This window comes from Coregonus clupeaformis, chromosome 35 (assembly GCF_020615455.1).
Source record: "Coregonus clupeaformis isolate EN_2021a chromosome 35, ASM2061545v1, whole genome shotgun sequence".
NCBI classification, from domain to species: domain Eukaryota; kingdom Metazoa; phylum Chordata; class Actinopteri; order Salmoniformes; family Salmonidae; genus Coregonus; species Coregonus clupeaformis.
This window is the reverse complement of record NC_059226.1, coordinates 37,423,386-37,442,324: the sequence shown is the minus strand read 5'-3', so window position 1 is coordinate 37,442,324 and position 18,939 is coordinate 37,423,386. Positions and strand designations below refer to the sequence as shown.

Below are 18,939 nucleotides of genomic sequence, written 5' to 3'. Positions count from 1 at the left end.
TTCCGGGGAGACTTCCTGCAGGTGAGTTTCGGAAGATAACATTTTCTCTGTGGTAGATAAATGATTCATTCGTTTACATAGTTGATGGTCTACGTAAACAAACTTCCTGGGAATTGGGGTGCAATTTGGGCCTGACATAATCCTTGTTTGTCTGGTCTGGTTACAGGTGGGCAGTTCATACGAGGAGCACAAGGTGGGAGCTCCAGACTACTATGACATCCTGGTACCTCTTAAGGTTCCCCGAGAACTGAGACTGGAGCCACGAGTACACAGGGGGGAGAGGAGGGGGGAGAGGGGGGAGGAAAAGAAGAACGAGAGAGGAGAGGAGAAGGGAGAGGAGAAGGGTGATGTGAGGGAGGAGAGGAGGGAGGTTAAAGAGAATGGGAGAAAGGCAGGGAAGGGGGAGGGTAAGGGGGATGTGAGGGAGGAGAGGAGGGAGGGAAAGAAGGAGCAGAGGGGGGAGGTTAAAGAGAATGGGAGAAAGGCAGGGATGGGGGAGGGTAAGGGGGATGTGAGGGAGGAGAGGAGGGAGGGAAAGAAGGAGCAGAGGGGGGAGGTTAAAGAGAATGGGAGAAAGTCAGAGAAGGGGAACAGGATGAGGGTAAGAAGCAGTAAAGTGAAGGATGTCCAGAAGGACGACAGCAAGGTGGAGGAGAAGATGGAGGTCAACGAAGAAGGGAAGGAAGACTTGAAGGAGGAGGTGAAGGAAGAGATGAAAGGGGAATACTCAGAGGACGGTGGGTGGAGCGGCGTGCCGCGGTGCAGCCTAGAGACGCCTCGTCGTAGTGACTGGGTACGAAAACACCGCAACTTCACTGACACGTTTTTACGGCTGCACCCTTCTCAGGGGACGCCCGAAAGGTCATCGAGGTCATCGTCAGGGGTCACGGCGGGGTCAGGGGGAGGGGGCGGAGTCTATCGCCTGACCCCGGACTCCGTCCTCCGTTGGTTCTACCCGGCGGTCCAGCGTTGCCTAGCAACCGTACGCTACCCTTTCGAGCAGCGGTGTACGCTGAGTCTGACGCTCGCCGACGACCGTGTGCAGCTACGCCTCACACCTCGCTCCGACTACGTCTGCTGTCACATCTCCATGGCAATACGGCTCCTCCCCGCCATCCCCCTCGGAGACGGGGTCTACCTGGTTCCCATGGAAACGACGGCCTCAGTGGCGATGACTAATACAGGTGTGTTCAGGTGATCAGGGGGAGATATATGATGTCATTTACAAAGTAAATAAAGTATATTCCTCTTTCTATCTTTCTGTCTTTCTTTCTGTTTTTCTGTCTTTCTTTCTGTCTGTCTGTCTTTCTTTCTTTCTTTCTTTCTTTCTTTCTTTCTTTCTTTCTTTCTTTCTTTCTTTCTTTCTGTCTTTCTGTCTTTATTTCCTTCTTTCTTTCTGTCTTTCTTTCTGTCTTTCTTTCTTTCTTTCTTTCTTTCTTTCTTTCTTTCTGTCTTTCTGTCTTTCTGTCTTTCTGTCTTTATTTCCTTCTTTCTTTCTGTCTTTCTTTCTTTCTTTCTTTCTTCCTGTCTTTCTTTTTTTCTTTGTTTCTGTCTTTGTTTCTGTCTTTGTTTCTGTCTTTCTTTGTTTCTGTCTTTCTTTCTTTCTTTCTGTCTTTCTTTCTGTCTGTATTTCTGTCTTTCTGTCTTTCTTTATGTATTCCTTTCTTTCTTTCTGTCTTTCTTTCTTTCTTTCTTTCTTTCTTTCTTTCTTTCTGTCTTTCTTTCTTTCTGTCTTTCTGTCTTTCTGTCTTTCTGTCTTTCTTTCTTTCTTTCTTTCTGTCTTTCTTTCTTTCTGTCTTTCTTTCTTTCTTTCTGTCTTTCTGTCTTTCTGTCTTTCTGTCTTTCTTTCTTTCTTTCTTTCTTTCTTAGTTTTTTCTGTCTTTCTTTCTTTCTGTCTTTCTTTCTGTCTTTCTTTCTTTCTTTCTTTCTTTGTGTCTTTCTTTGTGTCTTTCTTTGTCTTTCTTTCTTTCTTTCTTTCTTTCTTTCTTTCTTTCTTTCTTTCTTTCTTTCTTTCTTTCTGTCTTTCTTTCTTTCTGTCTCTCTTTCTTTCTTTCTGTCTTTCTTTCTGTCTTTCTTTCTGTCCTTTCTTTCTGTCCTTTCTTTCTTTCTGTCTATCTGTCTTTCTTTCTTTCTTCGTTTCTCTCTTTCCTTCCTTCTTTCTGTCTTTCTGTCTTTCTGTCTTTCTTTTTGTCTTTCTTTCTTTCTTTCTTTCTTTCTTTCTTTCTTTCTTTCTTTCTTTCTTTCTTTCTTTCTTTCTTTCTTTCTTTCTTTCTTTCTTTCTTTCTTTCTTTCTTTCTCTCCTTTCATTATTATTATTGAATTAATTCACTAAATCATTAATTCTCTGTCTCCTTCCTTCCCTTCTTCCTTCCTTCTATCCTTCATCCATCCATCCATTCTCTCCTTTCATTATCATCCACTCATTCCAGACCAGCACCAGGACCCACAGAGCCAGGAGAAGGACCTGTGGACTATTTTCTTCCCCCGCCAGGAGCAGCGTCTGCTGGGCTGGCTCCGTGGCCGCTCCCCCCAGCCCTCCTGCCACCTCAAGGTGCTCCAGCTGACCAAGGCCCTGCGTGACCTGGGTGGCCAGGCCCTGGACAGTAACCGGGGGGCGCTCTGGAGGTCAGTCCTCTCCTCATACACGCTGAAGACAGCCTGGCTGCGTCTGCTACTCAGCTCTCCTGCAGAGGTAGGTTACACCATACCTTCAATAGGTACTACAGGTTACACCATACATTTAATAGGTACTACAGGTTACAATATACCTTTAATAGGTACTATAGGTTACAACATACATTTAATAGGTACTATAGGTTACACCATACCTTTAATAGGTACTATAGGTTACACCATACCTTTAATAGGTACTATAGGTTACAACATACCTTTAATAGGTACTATAGGTTACAACATACCTTTAATATGTACTATAGGTTACAACATACATTTAATAGGTACTATAGGTTACACCATACCTTTAATAGGTACTATAGGTTACACCATACATTTAATAGGTACTATAGGTTACAACATACATTTAATAGGTACTATAGGTTACAACATACCTTTTAATAGGTACTACAGAGGTAGGTTACAACATACCTTTAATGGGTACTACAGGTTACACCATACCTTTAATAGGTACTACAGAGGTAGGTTACAACATACCTTTAATAGGTACTACAGAGGTAGGTTACAACATACCTTTTAATAGGTACTACAGAGGTAGGTTACAACATACCTTTAATAGGTACTACAGAGGTAGGTTACAACATACCTTTTAATAGGTACTACAGAGGTAAGTTACAACATACCTTTAATGGGTACTATAGGTTACAACATACCTTTAATAGGTACTATAGGTTACAACATACCTTTTAATAGGTACTACAGAGGTAGGTTACAACATACCTTTTAATAGGTACTACAGAGGTAGGTTACAACATATCTTTAATAGGTACTATAGGTTACAACATACCTTTAATAGGTACTATAGGTTACAACATACCTTTAATAGGTACTACAGGTTACACCATACCTTTAATAGGTACTATAGGTTACAACATACCTTTAATAGGTACTACAGAGGTAGGTTACAACATACCTTTAATAGGTACTATAGGTTACAACATACCTTTAATGGGTACTATAGGTTACAACATACCTTTAATAGGTACTACAGAGGTAGGTTACAACATACCTTTAATAGGTACTATAGGTTACAACATACCTTTAATAGGTACTACAGGTTACACCATACCTTTAATAGGTACTATAGGTTACAACATACCTTTAATAGGTACTACAGAGGTAGGTTACAACATACCTTTAATAGGTACTATAGGTTACAACATACCTTTAATGGGTACTATAGGTTACAACATACCTTTAATAGGTACTACAGAGGTAGGTTACAACATACCTTTAATAGGTACTACAGGTTACACCATACCTTTAATAGGTACTATAGGTTACAACATACCTTTAATAGGTACTACAGAGGTAGGTTACACCATACCTTTAATAGGTACTATAGGTTACAACATACCTTTAATGGGTACTACAGAGGTAGGTTACAACATACCTTTAATAGGTACTACAGGTTACAACATACCTTTAATAGGTACTATAGGTTACAACATACCTTTAATAGGTACTACAGAGGTAGGTTACACCATACCTTTAATAGGTACTATAGGTTACAACATACCTTTAATGGGTACTACAGAGGTAGGTTACACCATACCTTTAATAGGTACTATAGGTTACAACATACCTTTAATGGGTACTACAGAGGTAGGTTACAACATACCTTTAATAGGTACTATAGGTTACAACATACCTTTAATATGTACTACAGGTTACACCATACCTTTAATAGGTACTACAGAGGTAGGTTACAACATACCTTTAATAGGTACTATAGGTTACAACATACCTTTAATAGGTACTATAGGTTACAACATACCTTTAATGGGTACTACAGAGGTAGGTTACAACATACCTTTAATATGTACTATAGGTTACACCATACCTTTAATAGGTACTACAGGTTACAACATACCTTTAATAGGTACTACAGAGGTAGGTTACAACATACCTTTAATATGTACTATAGGTTACACCATACCTTTAATAGGTACTACAGGTTACAACATACCTTTAATAGGTACTATAGGTTACACCATACCTTTAATAGTACTACAGAGGTAGGTTACAACATACCTTCAATAGGTACTATAGGTTACAACATACCTTTAATAGGTACTATAGGTAACACCATACCTTTAATAGGTACTACAGGTTACAACATACCTTTAATAGGTACTACAGAGGTAGGTTACAACATACCTTTTAATAGGTACTACAGAGGTAGGTTACAACATATCTTTAATAGGTACTACAGGTTACAACATACATTTAATAGGTACTATATGTTACAACATACCTTTAATAGGTACTACAGAGGTAGGTTACAACATACCTTTTAATAGGTACTACAGAGGTAGGTTACAACATATCTTTAATAGGTACTACAGGTTACAACATACCTTTAATAGGTACTATAGGTTACATCATACCTTTAATAGATACTACAGAGGTAGGTTACAACATACCTTTTAATAGGTACTATAGGTTACAACATACCTTTAATAGGTACTATAGGTTACACCATACCTTTAATAGGTACTACAGAGGTAGGTTACAACATACCTTTAATAGGTACTATAGGTTACACCATACCTTTAATAGGTACTACAGAGGTAGGTTACAACATACCTTTAATAGGTACTATAGGTTACACCATACCTTTAATAGGTACTCTAGGTTACAACATACCTTTTAATAGGTACTATAGGTTACAACATACCTTTTAATAGGTACTACAGAGGTAGGTTACAACATACCTTTAAGATGTACTACAGGTTACAACATATCTTTAATGGGTACTATAGGTTACAACATACCTTTAATAGATACTACAGGTTACAACATACCTTTAATGGGTACTATAGGTTACAACATACCTTTAATAGGTACTATAGGTTACACCATACCTTTAATAGGTACTACAGAGGTAGGTTACAACATACCTTTAATGGGTACTATAGGTTACAACATACCTTTAATGGGTACTATAGGTTACACCATATCTTTAATAGGTACTATAGGTTACAACATACCTTTAATATGTACTATAGGTTACACCATACCTTTAATGGGTACTACAGAGGTAGGTTACAACATACCTTTAATGGGTACTACAGAGGTAGGTTACAACATACCTTTAATAGGTACTACAGGTTACAACATACCTTTAATGGGTACTATAGGTTACACCATACCTTTAATAGGTACTATAGGTTACAACATATCTTTAATAGGTACTACAGAGGTAGGTTACAACATACCTTTAAGATGTACTACAGGTTACAACATATCTTTAATGGGTACTATACGTTACAACATACCTTTAATGGGTACTATAGGTTACAACATACCTTTAATAGGTACTACAGGTTACACCATACCTTTAATAGGTACTACAGGTTACACCATACCTTTAATATGTACTACAGAGGTAGGTTACAACATACCTTTAATAGGTACTATAGGTTACAACATACCTTTAATAGGTACTACAGAGGTAGGTTACAACATACCTTTAATAGGTACTATAGGTTACACCATACCTTTAATAGGTACTATAGGTTACACCATACCTTTAATAGGTACTACAGAGGTAGGTTACAACATACCTTTAATAGGTACTACAGAGGTAGGTTACAACATACCTTTAATGGGTACTATAGGTTACACCATACCTTTAATAGGTACTACAGAGGTAGGTTACAACATACCTTTAATAGGTACTACAGAGGTAGGTTACAACATACCTTTAATAGGTACTACAGAGGTAGGTTACAACATACCTTTAATGGGTACTCTTAATGTGTTCTCTTACTACTTTATTTACTACTTATTTTTACGGAATACTTTTTAAATAGATGCTGCACTGTCATTTTACTGTGTACACTATGGTGTATGTTTAATGCATCTGACCAGAGATGGGAAGTTTTTCTTATTTTAATTACTGCTGAGTACTTTGTAATTTGTATTTCACTGGCATGAACTACAATTCAATGTATTTTGTAACAAGATACTTTAGAGAGCTGTCATTTGTATTTTCAAAATACAACATACTTTTTCTATACCATTTATTTATAGTGGTTCACCCTGCATTGGTATCAGAAGTCTGATGGCACTTTGGTGTGATAAAAGTATCAGCTAAATTACCAAAATGTAAATGTGAAAATGAACACTTGCAAAACATGCTGGGTATTATTCTAATGAGCTCCGCCCCTAAACAAGGCCAATTATAATAACCAGTGTTCTTTGAATTTTTTACATTTACATTTAGCAGATGGTCTTATCCAGAGTGACTTCCAGTCAGTGCATTCAACTAAGGTAGATAAACAACAAGTGTCACAGTCATAGCAAGTAAAATGTTTCTGTAACCTTTACTGAGACTGCTGTTTTATTAAGGGGGCTACTTGCAAACGTATTTCTGTATTTTAAAATACAAAATACATGTTTTTTAATTAAATACAATACTTTGCAAACATATTTTGTCATTTATTTTGATACATTAATCTTTTGGGTATTTTGCTGTTGTAATTTGTAATGTTTTGCTATTGTAATTTATAATGTTTTGGTATTGTAATTTGTAATGTTTTGGTATTGTAATTTGTAATGTTTTGCTATTGTAATTTGTAATGTTTTGCTATTGTAATTTGTAATGTTTTGCTATTGTAATTTGTAATGTTTTGCTAATGTAATTTGTAATGTTTTGCTATTGTAAGTTAGAATGTTTTGGCATTGTAATTTGTAATGTTTTGGTATTGTAATTTGTAATGTTTTGCTGTTGTAATTTGTAATGTTTTGCTAATGTAATTTGTAATGTTTTGCTGTTGTAATTTGTAATGTTTTGCTAATGTAATTTGTAATGTTTTGCTATTGTAAGTTGAAATGTTTTGCCGTGTAGCTCAGTTGGTAGAGCTTGGCGCTTGCATCGCCAGGGTTGTGGGTTCGATCCCCACGGGGGACCAGTATGAAAAGATGTATGCGCTCACTAACTGTAAGTCGCTCTGGATAAGAGCGTCTGCTAAATGACTAAATTGTAAAATTTAATTTGTAATGCTTTGCTATTGTAATTTATAATGTTTTGCTATTGTAATTTATAATGTTTTGCTATTGTAATTTGTAATGTTTTGCTATTGTAATTTGTAATTGTATTTTGTCATTGTTGGCCATCCCTTCATATGACGATAAACTTTGATCTGATTTGATTGGAGACCTGTAATGAGTTCTGATGTATTTTCCTCCCGGTTCTGTAGGCCTGGGAGGAGCGCCATCTGGTGGCCAGAATGGAGGAGCTGGTCCGCAGCCTGAGGGAGAGCCTCCAGAACCGGGCTCTGGATCACCTCTTCCTGGGGAGCGACAGCGGCTCCATCCTGCCTGACTCTGTGGCTCTACCTAAGTTGGTCAAGGAGGCGGTGGGAGCTCCAGTGGGGGGTCCAGTGGAGGGTTCGGGGGGACGTTTGGGGGGTTCGGCAGGGAACCTCTGGGCAGGTGTGGACCCGGCTTCATTGGACCTAGTGTCGGGCCGGTTGGCGTATGCCTGGACCCATCTCCACCGGCTGATCAGGCTTGGCCGACCCCAGAGGAGTAGCTTGGGGCTGGGCAGGGCAGGCAACGTAAACTGCCTGCATCTGCAACCTGGAGAATAACCAACGTATCTTTCCTGGAAACAAATTAAAAGGATTACGGTTCTAAAGGTGAAACAGGGGTTGACGAAGAGTAACAGCTAATGTCATCCAACAACAGGCAGATACAGACAGACGGGATGGATGAGACATCGGACTACATGCACATCCGAAGGTTGTAAAGGAGCTGCTGGTGTAGAATCCAAAAAAGTATATAACAGTGATGGGACATTCTCCGAGTCATCATCCTTAATCCAGTCATGAATGGAAATCATAGGGAATGTTTGAATTTGTAATTTATGAATTGGTAATTAATACATTTGTGATTTTTCCCTGGTACCTAATGAATTAGGTTTCATTCATAACCAGAGTGTTTGGATGTCTGATTCCCTATTACGATGCCCTATTACGAATGTAGTGCACTTCATTGGACCAGAGTCCAATAGGGCTGTGGTTCAAAGTAGTGCACTAGGCAATAGGGTGCCATTTGGGATGCGTTCTGTGCTGTTTGTATTATCAGTTCAGGGCCAGACAGTGTAACGGCAGGGTAACCTCCCAGTTCAGGGCCAGACAGTGTAACGGCAGGGTAACCTCCCAGTTCAGGGCCAGACAGTGTAACGGCAGGGTAACCTCCCAGTTCAGGGCCAGACAGTGTAACGGCAGGGTAACCTCCCAGTTCAGGGCCAGACAGTGTAACGGCAGGGTAACCTCCCAGTTCAGGGCCAGACAGTGTAACGGCAGGGTAACCTCCCAGTTCAGGGCCAGACAGTGTAACGGCAGGGTAACCTCCCAGTTCAGGGCCAGACAGTGTAACGGCAGGGTAACCTCCCAGTTCAGGGCCAGACAGTGTAACGGCAGGGTAACCTCCCAGTTCAGGGCCAGACAGTGTAACGGCAGGGTAACCTCCCAGTTCAGGGCCAGACAGTGTAACGGCAGGGTAACCTCCCAGTTCAGGGCCAGACAGTGTAACGGCAGGGTAACCTCCCAGTTCAGGGCCAGACAGTGTAACGGCAGGGTAACCTCCCAGTTCAGGGCCAGACAGTGTAACGGCAGGGTAACCTCCCAGTTCAGGGCCAGACAGTGTAACGGCAGGGTAACCTCCCAGTTCAGGGCCAGACAGTGTAACGGCAGGGTAACCTCCCAGTTCAGGGCCAGACAGTGTAACGGCAGGGTAAACTGTGCCACTAGAGATCCTGGTTCGAATCCAGGCTCTGTCGCAGCCGGCCGCGACCGGGAGACTCATGGGCGGCGCACAATTGGCCCAGCGTCGTCCAGGGTAGGGGAGGGAATGGCCGGCAGGGATGTAGCTCAGTTGATAGAGCATGGCGTTTGCAACGCCAGGGTTGTGGGTTCGATTCCCACGGTGGGCCAGTATAAAAAAAAAAATATGTATTCACTAACTGTAAGTCGCTCTGGATAAGAGCGTCTGCTAAATGACTAAAATGTAATGTAATGTAAATGTAAACTCCCAGTTCAGGGCCAGACAGTGTAACGGCAGGGTATTTGCAGTTAAAATAAAAAATCAAATCAAATGTTATTTGTCACATGCGCTATATACAGGGAGTACCAGTACGCTTTAGGACGCAATATTGGACTCCAATTCACAGTTAATGAGATTGATGTATATTCTTTAGAAATTAGATTAGCAAATAAGAATGCATGTTAAATCCATAGCGTATTTTTAATAATAATAAAATAATAATATGCCATTTAGCAGACGCTTTTATCCAAAGCGACTTACAGTCATGCGTGCATACATTTTTGTGTATGGGTGGTCCCGGGGATCGAACCCACTACCTTGGCGTTACAAGCGCCGTGCTCTACCAGTTGAGCTACAGAGGTGACTAGGCATCAGGATAGTTAATAATAAGGTATTTGAGGTAGATATGTACATGAAGGCAGGGTAAAGTGACCAGGCATCAGTATAGATAATAATAAGGTATTTGAGGTACTACATGTACTACATAGGGTTCCATTTGGGACGTATGTGCCCTGGTCAAATGCAGTACACTATATAGGGAATGGGGTTCCATTTGGGACGCAGAGCTTTTAGTCATAAAAGTGGAACTGGTGGCACAGGGGTTCGTGTTTCAGAGGCTTTAAAAGCAGAACAGAATCTAAATGAAGGAACTTTACACAAGTCTTCCACTCAAACTAAAAATACCAAAGAAAGAAGCAAAGAACATGAAACATGTTATGTGTGTCTCAGAAACGTATTTAAAGGGACTGTTCACTCTAAACTCAAAGTTTCTCAGACGTTTTAACGTCTCAGAAAAAGACCTGACGTCAAGTAGAGTCAAAGGTATTTGATGTAGATTCTATATAAGGAAAATATGTATTAGGAGAAATCAAAGCCAAATGGAGAAACATTGGTAGTGTAAACTTCAATTTTTTTAGGGTGAACTATCCCTTTAAGATATGAATTTAAGTGTATGTGAATATATGTTTACTTCTGTAAAGGTACAGTAGCTATATTTATATTGTAAAATATATTGTACTTAATGTACATAGAAATTGATATTTTGGCAATCTGTATTTATTTTCTATGTAATTTTAAGGCTACGTGTATTTATGAGCTGAAATAAACTCCTTATATTTTAGATTTGTTTAGTTTTTGTTGTGTTTGTTTCTTTCCACTTGTTCTTTGTTCTATTGATCTGCAAAAAAACGTGTGTGTGGTTGTGTATGTGCACGTGTGTGTGGTTGTGTATGTGCACGTGTGTGTGGTTGTGTATGTGCACGTGTGTGTGGTTGTGGTTGTGCACGTGTGTGTGGTTGTGGTTGTGTATGTGCACGTGTGTGTGGTTGTGCATGTGCACGTGTGTGTGTGTGTCCTGCACATGTGTTATAGTTCCGTCTTGTCATTAGTTTGTACCCTGAGATGACTCTTATAGAATCATGGATACGTCCTCAATGTCACCCTATTCCCTATATAGTGCACTACTTTTGACAAAGACCCATAGGGCTCTACAAGATAGGGAAGAGGGTGCCATATGGGACACAAGCATGGTCTAGGTTAGAGGAAATACAACGTGTGCCACATGGCAGGAAGGAGAGAGAGGGGGGGGATAGGGAGAGAGAGAGAGACCATATTAGAGACACATATTTCCCTCTGATTACATAGACCCACAAAGAATTCGAAAATTTGATAAACTACCATATCTATTGGGTGAAATACCACAGTGTGCCATCACAGCAGTAAGATTTGTGACCTGTTGCCACAAGAAAAGGGCAACCAGTGAAGAACAAACACCATTGTAAATACAACCCATATTTATTTATTTTCCCTTTTGTACTTTAACTATTTGCACATTGTTACAACACTGTATATATAAATAATATAACATTTTTATTCTTTTGGAACTTCTGAGTGTAATGTTTACTGTTAATATTTATTGTTTATTTCACTTTTGTTTATTATCTATTTAACTTGCTTTGGCAATGTAAACATATGTTTCCCATTCCAATAAAGCCCCCTGAATTGAACTGAATTGAGAGAGAGAGGAGAACTGCTGGTGTTGTAGTGATTAAGTGGGAGGAGCCAGCAGGGTAGTTGCAGTTCAGGGACAGCTGTCATTGTATAGTTTGACCAGTAGAGGGCAGTCTCTACCACGGCATAGCCTTGCTGTTTGACCAGTAGAGGGCAGTCTCTACCACGGCATAGCCTTGCTGTTTGACCAGTAGAGGGCAGTCTCTACCACGGCATAGCCTTGCTGTTTGACCAGTAGAGGGCAGTCTCTACCACGGCATAGCCTTGCTGTTTGACCAGTAGAGGGCAGTCTCAACCACGGCATAGCCTTGCTGTTTGACTAGTAGAGGGCAGTCTCTACCACGGCATAGCCTTGCTGTTTGACTAGTAGAGGGCAGTCTCTACCACATCATAGCCTTGCTGTTTGACTAGTAGAGGGCAGTCTCAACCACGGCATAGCCTTGCTGTTTGACCAGTAGAGGGCAGTCTCAACCACGGCATAGCCTTGCTGTTTGACTAGTAGAGGGCAGTCTCAACCACGGCATAGCCTTGCTGTTTGACCAGTAGAGGGCAGTCTCAACCACGGCATAGCCTTGCTGTTTGACCAGTAGAGGGCAGTCTCAACCACGGCATAGCCTTGCTGTTTGACTAGTAGAGGGCAGTCTCTACCACGGCATAGCCTTGCTGTTTGACTAGTAGAGGGCAGTCTCAACCACGGCATAGCCTTGCTGTTTGACCAGTAGAGGGCAGTCTCAACCACGGCATAGCCTTGCTGTTTGACTAGTAGAGGGCAGTCTCAACCACGGCATAGCCTTGCTGTTTGACTAGTAGAGGGCAGTCTCTACCACATCATAGCCTTGCTGTTTGACTAGTAGAGGGCAGTCTCTACCACGGCATAGCCTTGCTGTTTGACTAGTAGAGGGCAGTCTCTACCACATCATAGCCTTGCTGTTTGACTAGTAGAGGGCAGTCTCTACCACGGCATAGCCTTGCTGTTTGACCAGTAGAGGGCAGTCTCAACCACGGCATAGCCTTGCTGTTTGACCAGTAGAGGGCAGTCTCAACCACGGCATAGCCTTGCTGTTTGATTTATTAAGCTGCCTGTTGCTCTCCTGTTGAGAAGACAGCCTCACAGTGATGCCACTTAGTGGGTTATATATTAGACTGCTGCTGCAACACTGAGCTCTACTGACTTTATTATTACAAACACACACACATGCGCACACACACACACAGGTACACATGCACACACACACACAGACGCACACACACGTGCACACACATGAGCGTGCTCGCGCGCACACATACACACACACACAGCGGAGGAAGGGCAGGGTCACCAGGAACTCACAGCTGACACGGCAACAGGTCATGTGCCACTTTGGTTTCCATGGTAACTCTCTTAAAGTAACCCAGCATCCACCCTTGAGGTTACACATACACTTGTAACATGTTGCCGTGGTAGCAATTACCCAACACACCTGCTCTATCTCTCTCCTCTCTCTCTCTTTCTCTCTCTCCTTCTCTCTGTCTCTCTCTCCTTCTCTCTCTCTCTCCTCTCTCTCTCCTTCTCTCTCTTCTCTCTATCATATTATGTAAATATACAGTGTTGTAACAATATGAAAATAGCTAAAGTACAAATGGGAGAATTTTTTTTACACAAATATGGGTTGTATTTACAATGGTGTTTGTTCTTCACTGGTTGCCCTTTTCTTGTGGCAACAGGTCACAAATATTGCTGCTGTGATGGCACACTGTGGTATTTCACCCAGTAGATAAGGGAGTTTATCCAAATGTGTGTAATCTGAAGGAAATATGTGTCTCTAATATGGTCATACATTTGGCAGGAGGTTAGGAAGTGCAGCTCAGTTTCCATCTCAGTTTGTGGGCAGCGTGCACATAGCCTGTCTTCTCTTGAGAGCCAGGTCTGCCTATGGCGGCCTTTCTCAATAGCAAGGCTATGCTCACTGAGTCTGTACATAGTCAAAGCTTTCCTTAAATTTAAGTCAGTCACAGTGGTCAGGTATTCTGCAGAATTCTGCATGCAGAGTCTCAATTTGGTGTTTGTCCCATTTTGTGAATTCTTGGTTGGTGAGTGGACCCCAGACCCCAGACCTCACAACCATAAAGGACAATGGGTTCTATAACTGATTCAAGTATTTTTAGCCAGTTACCTGTGGAAGTTACCTGTGGCGCTGATATTTAGGCCGAGGTATGTATAGTTTGTTGTGTGCTCTAGGGCAACGGTGTCTAGATGGAATTTGTATTAGTTGTCCTGGCAACTAGACCTTTTTTGGAACACCATTATTTTTGTCTTACTGAGATTTACTGTCAGGGCCCAGGTCTGACAGAATCTGTGCAGAAGATCTAGGTGCTGCTGTAGGCCCTCCTTGGTTGGGGACAGAAGCACCAGATCATCAGCAAACAGAAGACATTTGACTTCAGATTCTAGTAGGGTGAGGCCGGGTGCTGCAGACTGTTCTAGTGCCCTCGCCAATTCGTTGATATATATGTTGAAGAGGGTGGGTCTAAAATTGCATCCCTGTCTCACCCCACGGCCCTGTGGAAAGAAATGTGTGTGTCCTTTGTCAATTTTAACCACACACTTGTTGTTTGTGTACATGGATTTTATGTCGTATGTTTCCCCCCCAACACCACTTTCCATCAATTTGTATAGCAGACCCTCATGCCAAATTGAGTCAAAAGCTTTTTTGAAATCAACAAAGCATGAGAAGACTTTGCTTTTGTTTTGTTTTGTTTCTTTGTCAATTAGGGTGTACAGGGTGAATACGTGGTCTGACGTACGGTAGTTTGGTAATTCTCTCTCTCTTTCGCTCTCTCTCTCTCTCTCTCTCTCTCTTGCTCTCTCTCTCTCTGTCTCTCTCTCTAGATTATTATCTATTTCACTTGCTTTGGCAATGTAAACATATATTTCCCATGCCAATAAAGCCCTTTGAATTGAATTGAATTGAATTGAAAGAGAGACAGAGAGAGAGAGAGAGAGAGAGAGAGAGAGAGAGAGAGAGAGAGAGAGAGAGAGAGAGAGAGAGAGAGAGAGAGAGAGAGAGAGAGAGAACCAGACAACAGATTTGATTCGATATCCATCAGTGCTCCTGCAAACCTGGGTGAGTCATTGGTGCACGGCAGAAAAGGGGAGAGAGAGAAAGAGAGAGAAGGGGAGGGGTAGAATGCTCACTCAAGGGACAGGGCTGGCTTTGCATGTCGTTTCTGAAGAGTGGGCAAGACTGGAAAGAGAGAGAGCGAAAGAGACAGAGAAAGAAAGAGCGAGAGAGAGAGAGAGAGAGAGAGAGAGAGAGAGAGAGAGAGAGAGAGAGAGAGAGAGAGTGAGAGAAAGAGAGTGAGAGTGAGAGAGAGAGATTAAGAGTGTCTGGGTTGGTAGGGTGGAGGATGAAGAGGAGGAGGGGGAGATAGCGTGAGTGTGTGAGAGAGAAAGAGAGAAGGGTCTGTTGTTGTTGATGTTGTTGTTGTTTGGAGCAGGGGATGATGATGGAGTGATAGTAAGAATGAAGAAGAAAAACCTGGTACACCCCTCACTCTTGTCACCTTGAGATTTTATATCAATTTTTTCCGGAGTGAAAGTGGATGTTGGATGGAAGGATGAAGAACTGGATGAAGGGAAGTGAGGAAGAGAAGAGAGACTGAGGAGAGGAGAGTCTGAGAGGACAATGGCGTACACACAGGTAGGACCATGTGACCATGTGACCATGGAACCTTGATACTTTCAAACACCTGCTGTTGTTGCTTCTCCTTTAGTTCTCTCTGGGTCCACTTCACTTCATTTCCCTCCTCCCTCCATCTGTAGCACATGTCCTGTCTGTCCTTCTCTCTCTTCTCTCTTCCTCCCTGCTCTCATCTCTATTCCTTCTCTCTCTTCTCTCTTCCTTCTCTCTCTTTTCTTTCTCCTCTCTTCCTTCTCTCTCTCCTCTCTCTCTTCTCTCTTCTCTACCTCTCCAAGGCCTCCTGCCTCTCTTGGCTAATGTTTGGTAGTGTGTATATTGTATGTTTGTGTGTTGTGGAGTAGCACGTTTTTATATGTTATATTGCGTTCTTGTGTATGTTCTTGTGTACTATATAATGTTATAGATATATGACTATATAACCTAAAGTTATAGAGATATGACTATATAACCTAATATTATAGAGATATGACTATATAACCTGTACTATATAATGTTATAGAGATATGACAATATAACCTAATGTTATAGATATATGACTATATAACCTAATGTTATAGAGATATGACTATGTAACCTAATATTATAGAGATATGACTATATAACCTGTACTATATAATGTTATAGAGATATGACAATATAACCTAATGTTATAGAGATATGACTATATAACCTAATGTTATAGAGATATGACAATATAACCTAATGTTATAGAGATATGACTATATAACCTAATGTTATAGATATATGACTATATAACCTAATGTTATAGGGATATGACTATATAACCTAATGTTATAGAGATATGACTATATAACCTATACTATATAATGTTATAGAGATATGACTATATAACCAATACTATATAATGTTATAGAGATATGACTATATAACCTAATGTTATAGAGATATGACTATATAACCAATACTATATAATGTTATAGAGATATGACTATACAACCTATACTATATAATGTTATAGAGATATGATTATATAACCAATACTATATAATGTTATAGAGATATGACTATATAACCTAATGTTATAGAGATATGACTATATAACCAATACTATATAATGTTATAGAGATATGACTATACAACCTATACTATATAATGTTATAGAGATATGACTATATAACCTGTCCTATATAATGTTATAGAGATATGACTATATAACCAATACTATATAATGTTATAGAGATATGACTATACAACCTATACTATATAATGTTATAGAGATATGACTATATAACCAATACTATATAATGTTATAGAGATATGACTATATTACCTAATGTTATAGAGATATGACTATATGACCAATACTATATAATGTTATAGAGATATGACTATACAACCTGTACTATATAATGTTATAGAGATATGACAATATAACCTAATGTTATAGATATATGACTATATAACCTATACTACATAATGTTATAGAGATATGACTATATAACCTGTACTATATAATGTTATAGAGATATGACTATATAACCTAATGTTATAGAGATATGACTATATAACCAATACTATATAATGTTATAGAGACATGACTATATAACCTATACTATATAATGTTATAGAGATATGACTATATAACCTGTACTATATAATGTTATAGAGATATGACTATATAACCTAATATTATAGAGATATGACTATATAACCTGTACTATATAATGTTATAGAGATATGACAATATAATAATATTATATATTATATAACAATATAACCTAATGTTATAGAGATATGACTATATAATCTAATATTATAGAGATATGACTATATAACCTGTACTATATAACGTTATAGAGATATGAAAATATAACCCTAATGTTATAGAGATATGACAATATAACCTAATGTTATAGATATATGACTACATAACCTAATGTTATAGAGATATGACTATATAACCTAATATTATAGAGATATGACAATATAACCCTAATGTTATAGAGATATGACTATATAACCTAATGTTATAGATATATGACTATATAACCTAATGTTATAGAGATATGACTATATAACCTAATATTATAGAGATATGACTATATAACCTGTACTATATAATGTTATAGAGATATGACAATATAACCCTAATGTTATAGAGATATGACTATATAACCTGATGTTATAGATATATGACTATATAACCTAATGTTATAGAGATATGACTATATAACCTAATGTTATAGAGACATGACTATATAACCTATACTATATAATGTTATAGAGATATGACTATATAACCTACACTATATAATGTTATAGAGATATGACAATATAACCTAATGTTATAGAGATATGACTATATAACCTAATGTTATAGAGATATGACAATATAACCTAATGTTATAGAGATATGACAATATAACCTAATGTTATAGAGACATGACTATATAACCTAATATTATAGAGATATGACTATATAACCTAATTTTATAGAGATATGACTATATAACCAATACTATATAATGTTATAGAGATATGACTATATAACCTGTACTATATAATGTTATAGAGATATGACTACATAACCTATACTATATAATGTTATAGAGATATGACTATATAACCTAATGTTATAGAGATATGACTATATAACCAATACTATATAATGTTGTAGAGATATGACTATATAACCTGTACTATATAATGTTATAGAGATATGACTATATAACCTAATATTATAGAGATATGACAATATAACCCTAATGTTATAGAGATATGACTATATAACCTAATGTTATAGATATATGACTATATAACCTAATGTTATAGAGATATGACTATATAACCTAATATTATAGAGATATGACTATATAACCTGTACTATATAATGTTATAGAGATATGACAATATAACCCTAATGTTATAGAGATATGACTATATAACCTGATGTTATAGATATATGACTATATAACCTAATGTTATAGAGATATGACTATATAACCTAATGTTATAGAGACATGACTATATAACCTATACTATATAATGTTATAGAGATATGACTATATAACCTACACTATATAATGTTATAGAGATATGACAATATAACCTAATGTTATAGAGATATGACTATATAACCTAATGTTATAGAGATATGACAATATAACCTAATGTTATAGAGATATGACAATATAACCTAATGTTATAGAGACATGACTATATAACCTAATATTATAGAGATATGACTATATAACCTAATTTTATAGAGATATGACTATATAACCAATACTATATAATGTTATAGAGATATGACTATATAACCTGTACTATATAATGTTATAGAGATATGACTACATAACCTATACTATATAATGTTATAGCGATATGACTATATAACCTAATGTTATAGAGATATGACTATATAACCAATACTATATAATGTTGTAGAGATATGACTATATAACCTGTACTATATAATGTTATAGAGATATGACTATATAACCTATACTATATAATGTTATAGAGATATGACTATATA

General features: G+C 38.5%; 2 protein-coding genes across 3 annotated transcripts in view; both read left to right on the top strand.

Annotated features, from left to right (window-relative positions):
* Positions 1–557: 557 nt before the first annotated feature.
* LOC121551903 lies at positions 558–10,554 on the top strand. The gene is made up of 5 exons (XM_041864582.2): positions 558–1,184; positions 2,430–2,692; positions 7,902–8,261; positions 8,791–9,441; positions 10,543–10,554. Exons 1-5 carry the CDS (start codon positions 596–598, stop codon positions 10,552–10,554), a joined length of 1,875 nt encoding a protein of 624 aa, XP_041720516.2. The 5' UTR covers positions 558–595.
* A 4,604-nt stretch (positions 10,555–15,158) lies between these two features.
* The window catches only part of LOC121551687 (synaptotagmin-17), a 59,781-nt gene continuing 56,000 nt past the window's right edge, over positions 15,159–18,939 (top strand). For both annotated transcript variants that reach the window (XM_041864403.2, XM_041864402.2), the window contains exon 1: positions 15,159–15,440. In XM_041864403.2, coding sequence (XP_041720337.2) covers positions 15,426–15,440 — 15 coding nt within the window. In that variant the 5' untranslated portion in view covers positions 15,159–15,425. The remainder of the gene's footprint in view (positions 15,441–18,939) is intronic.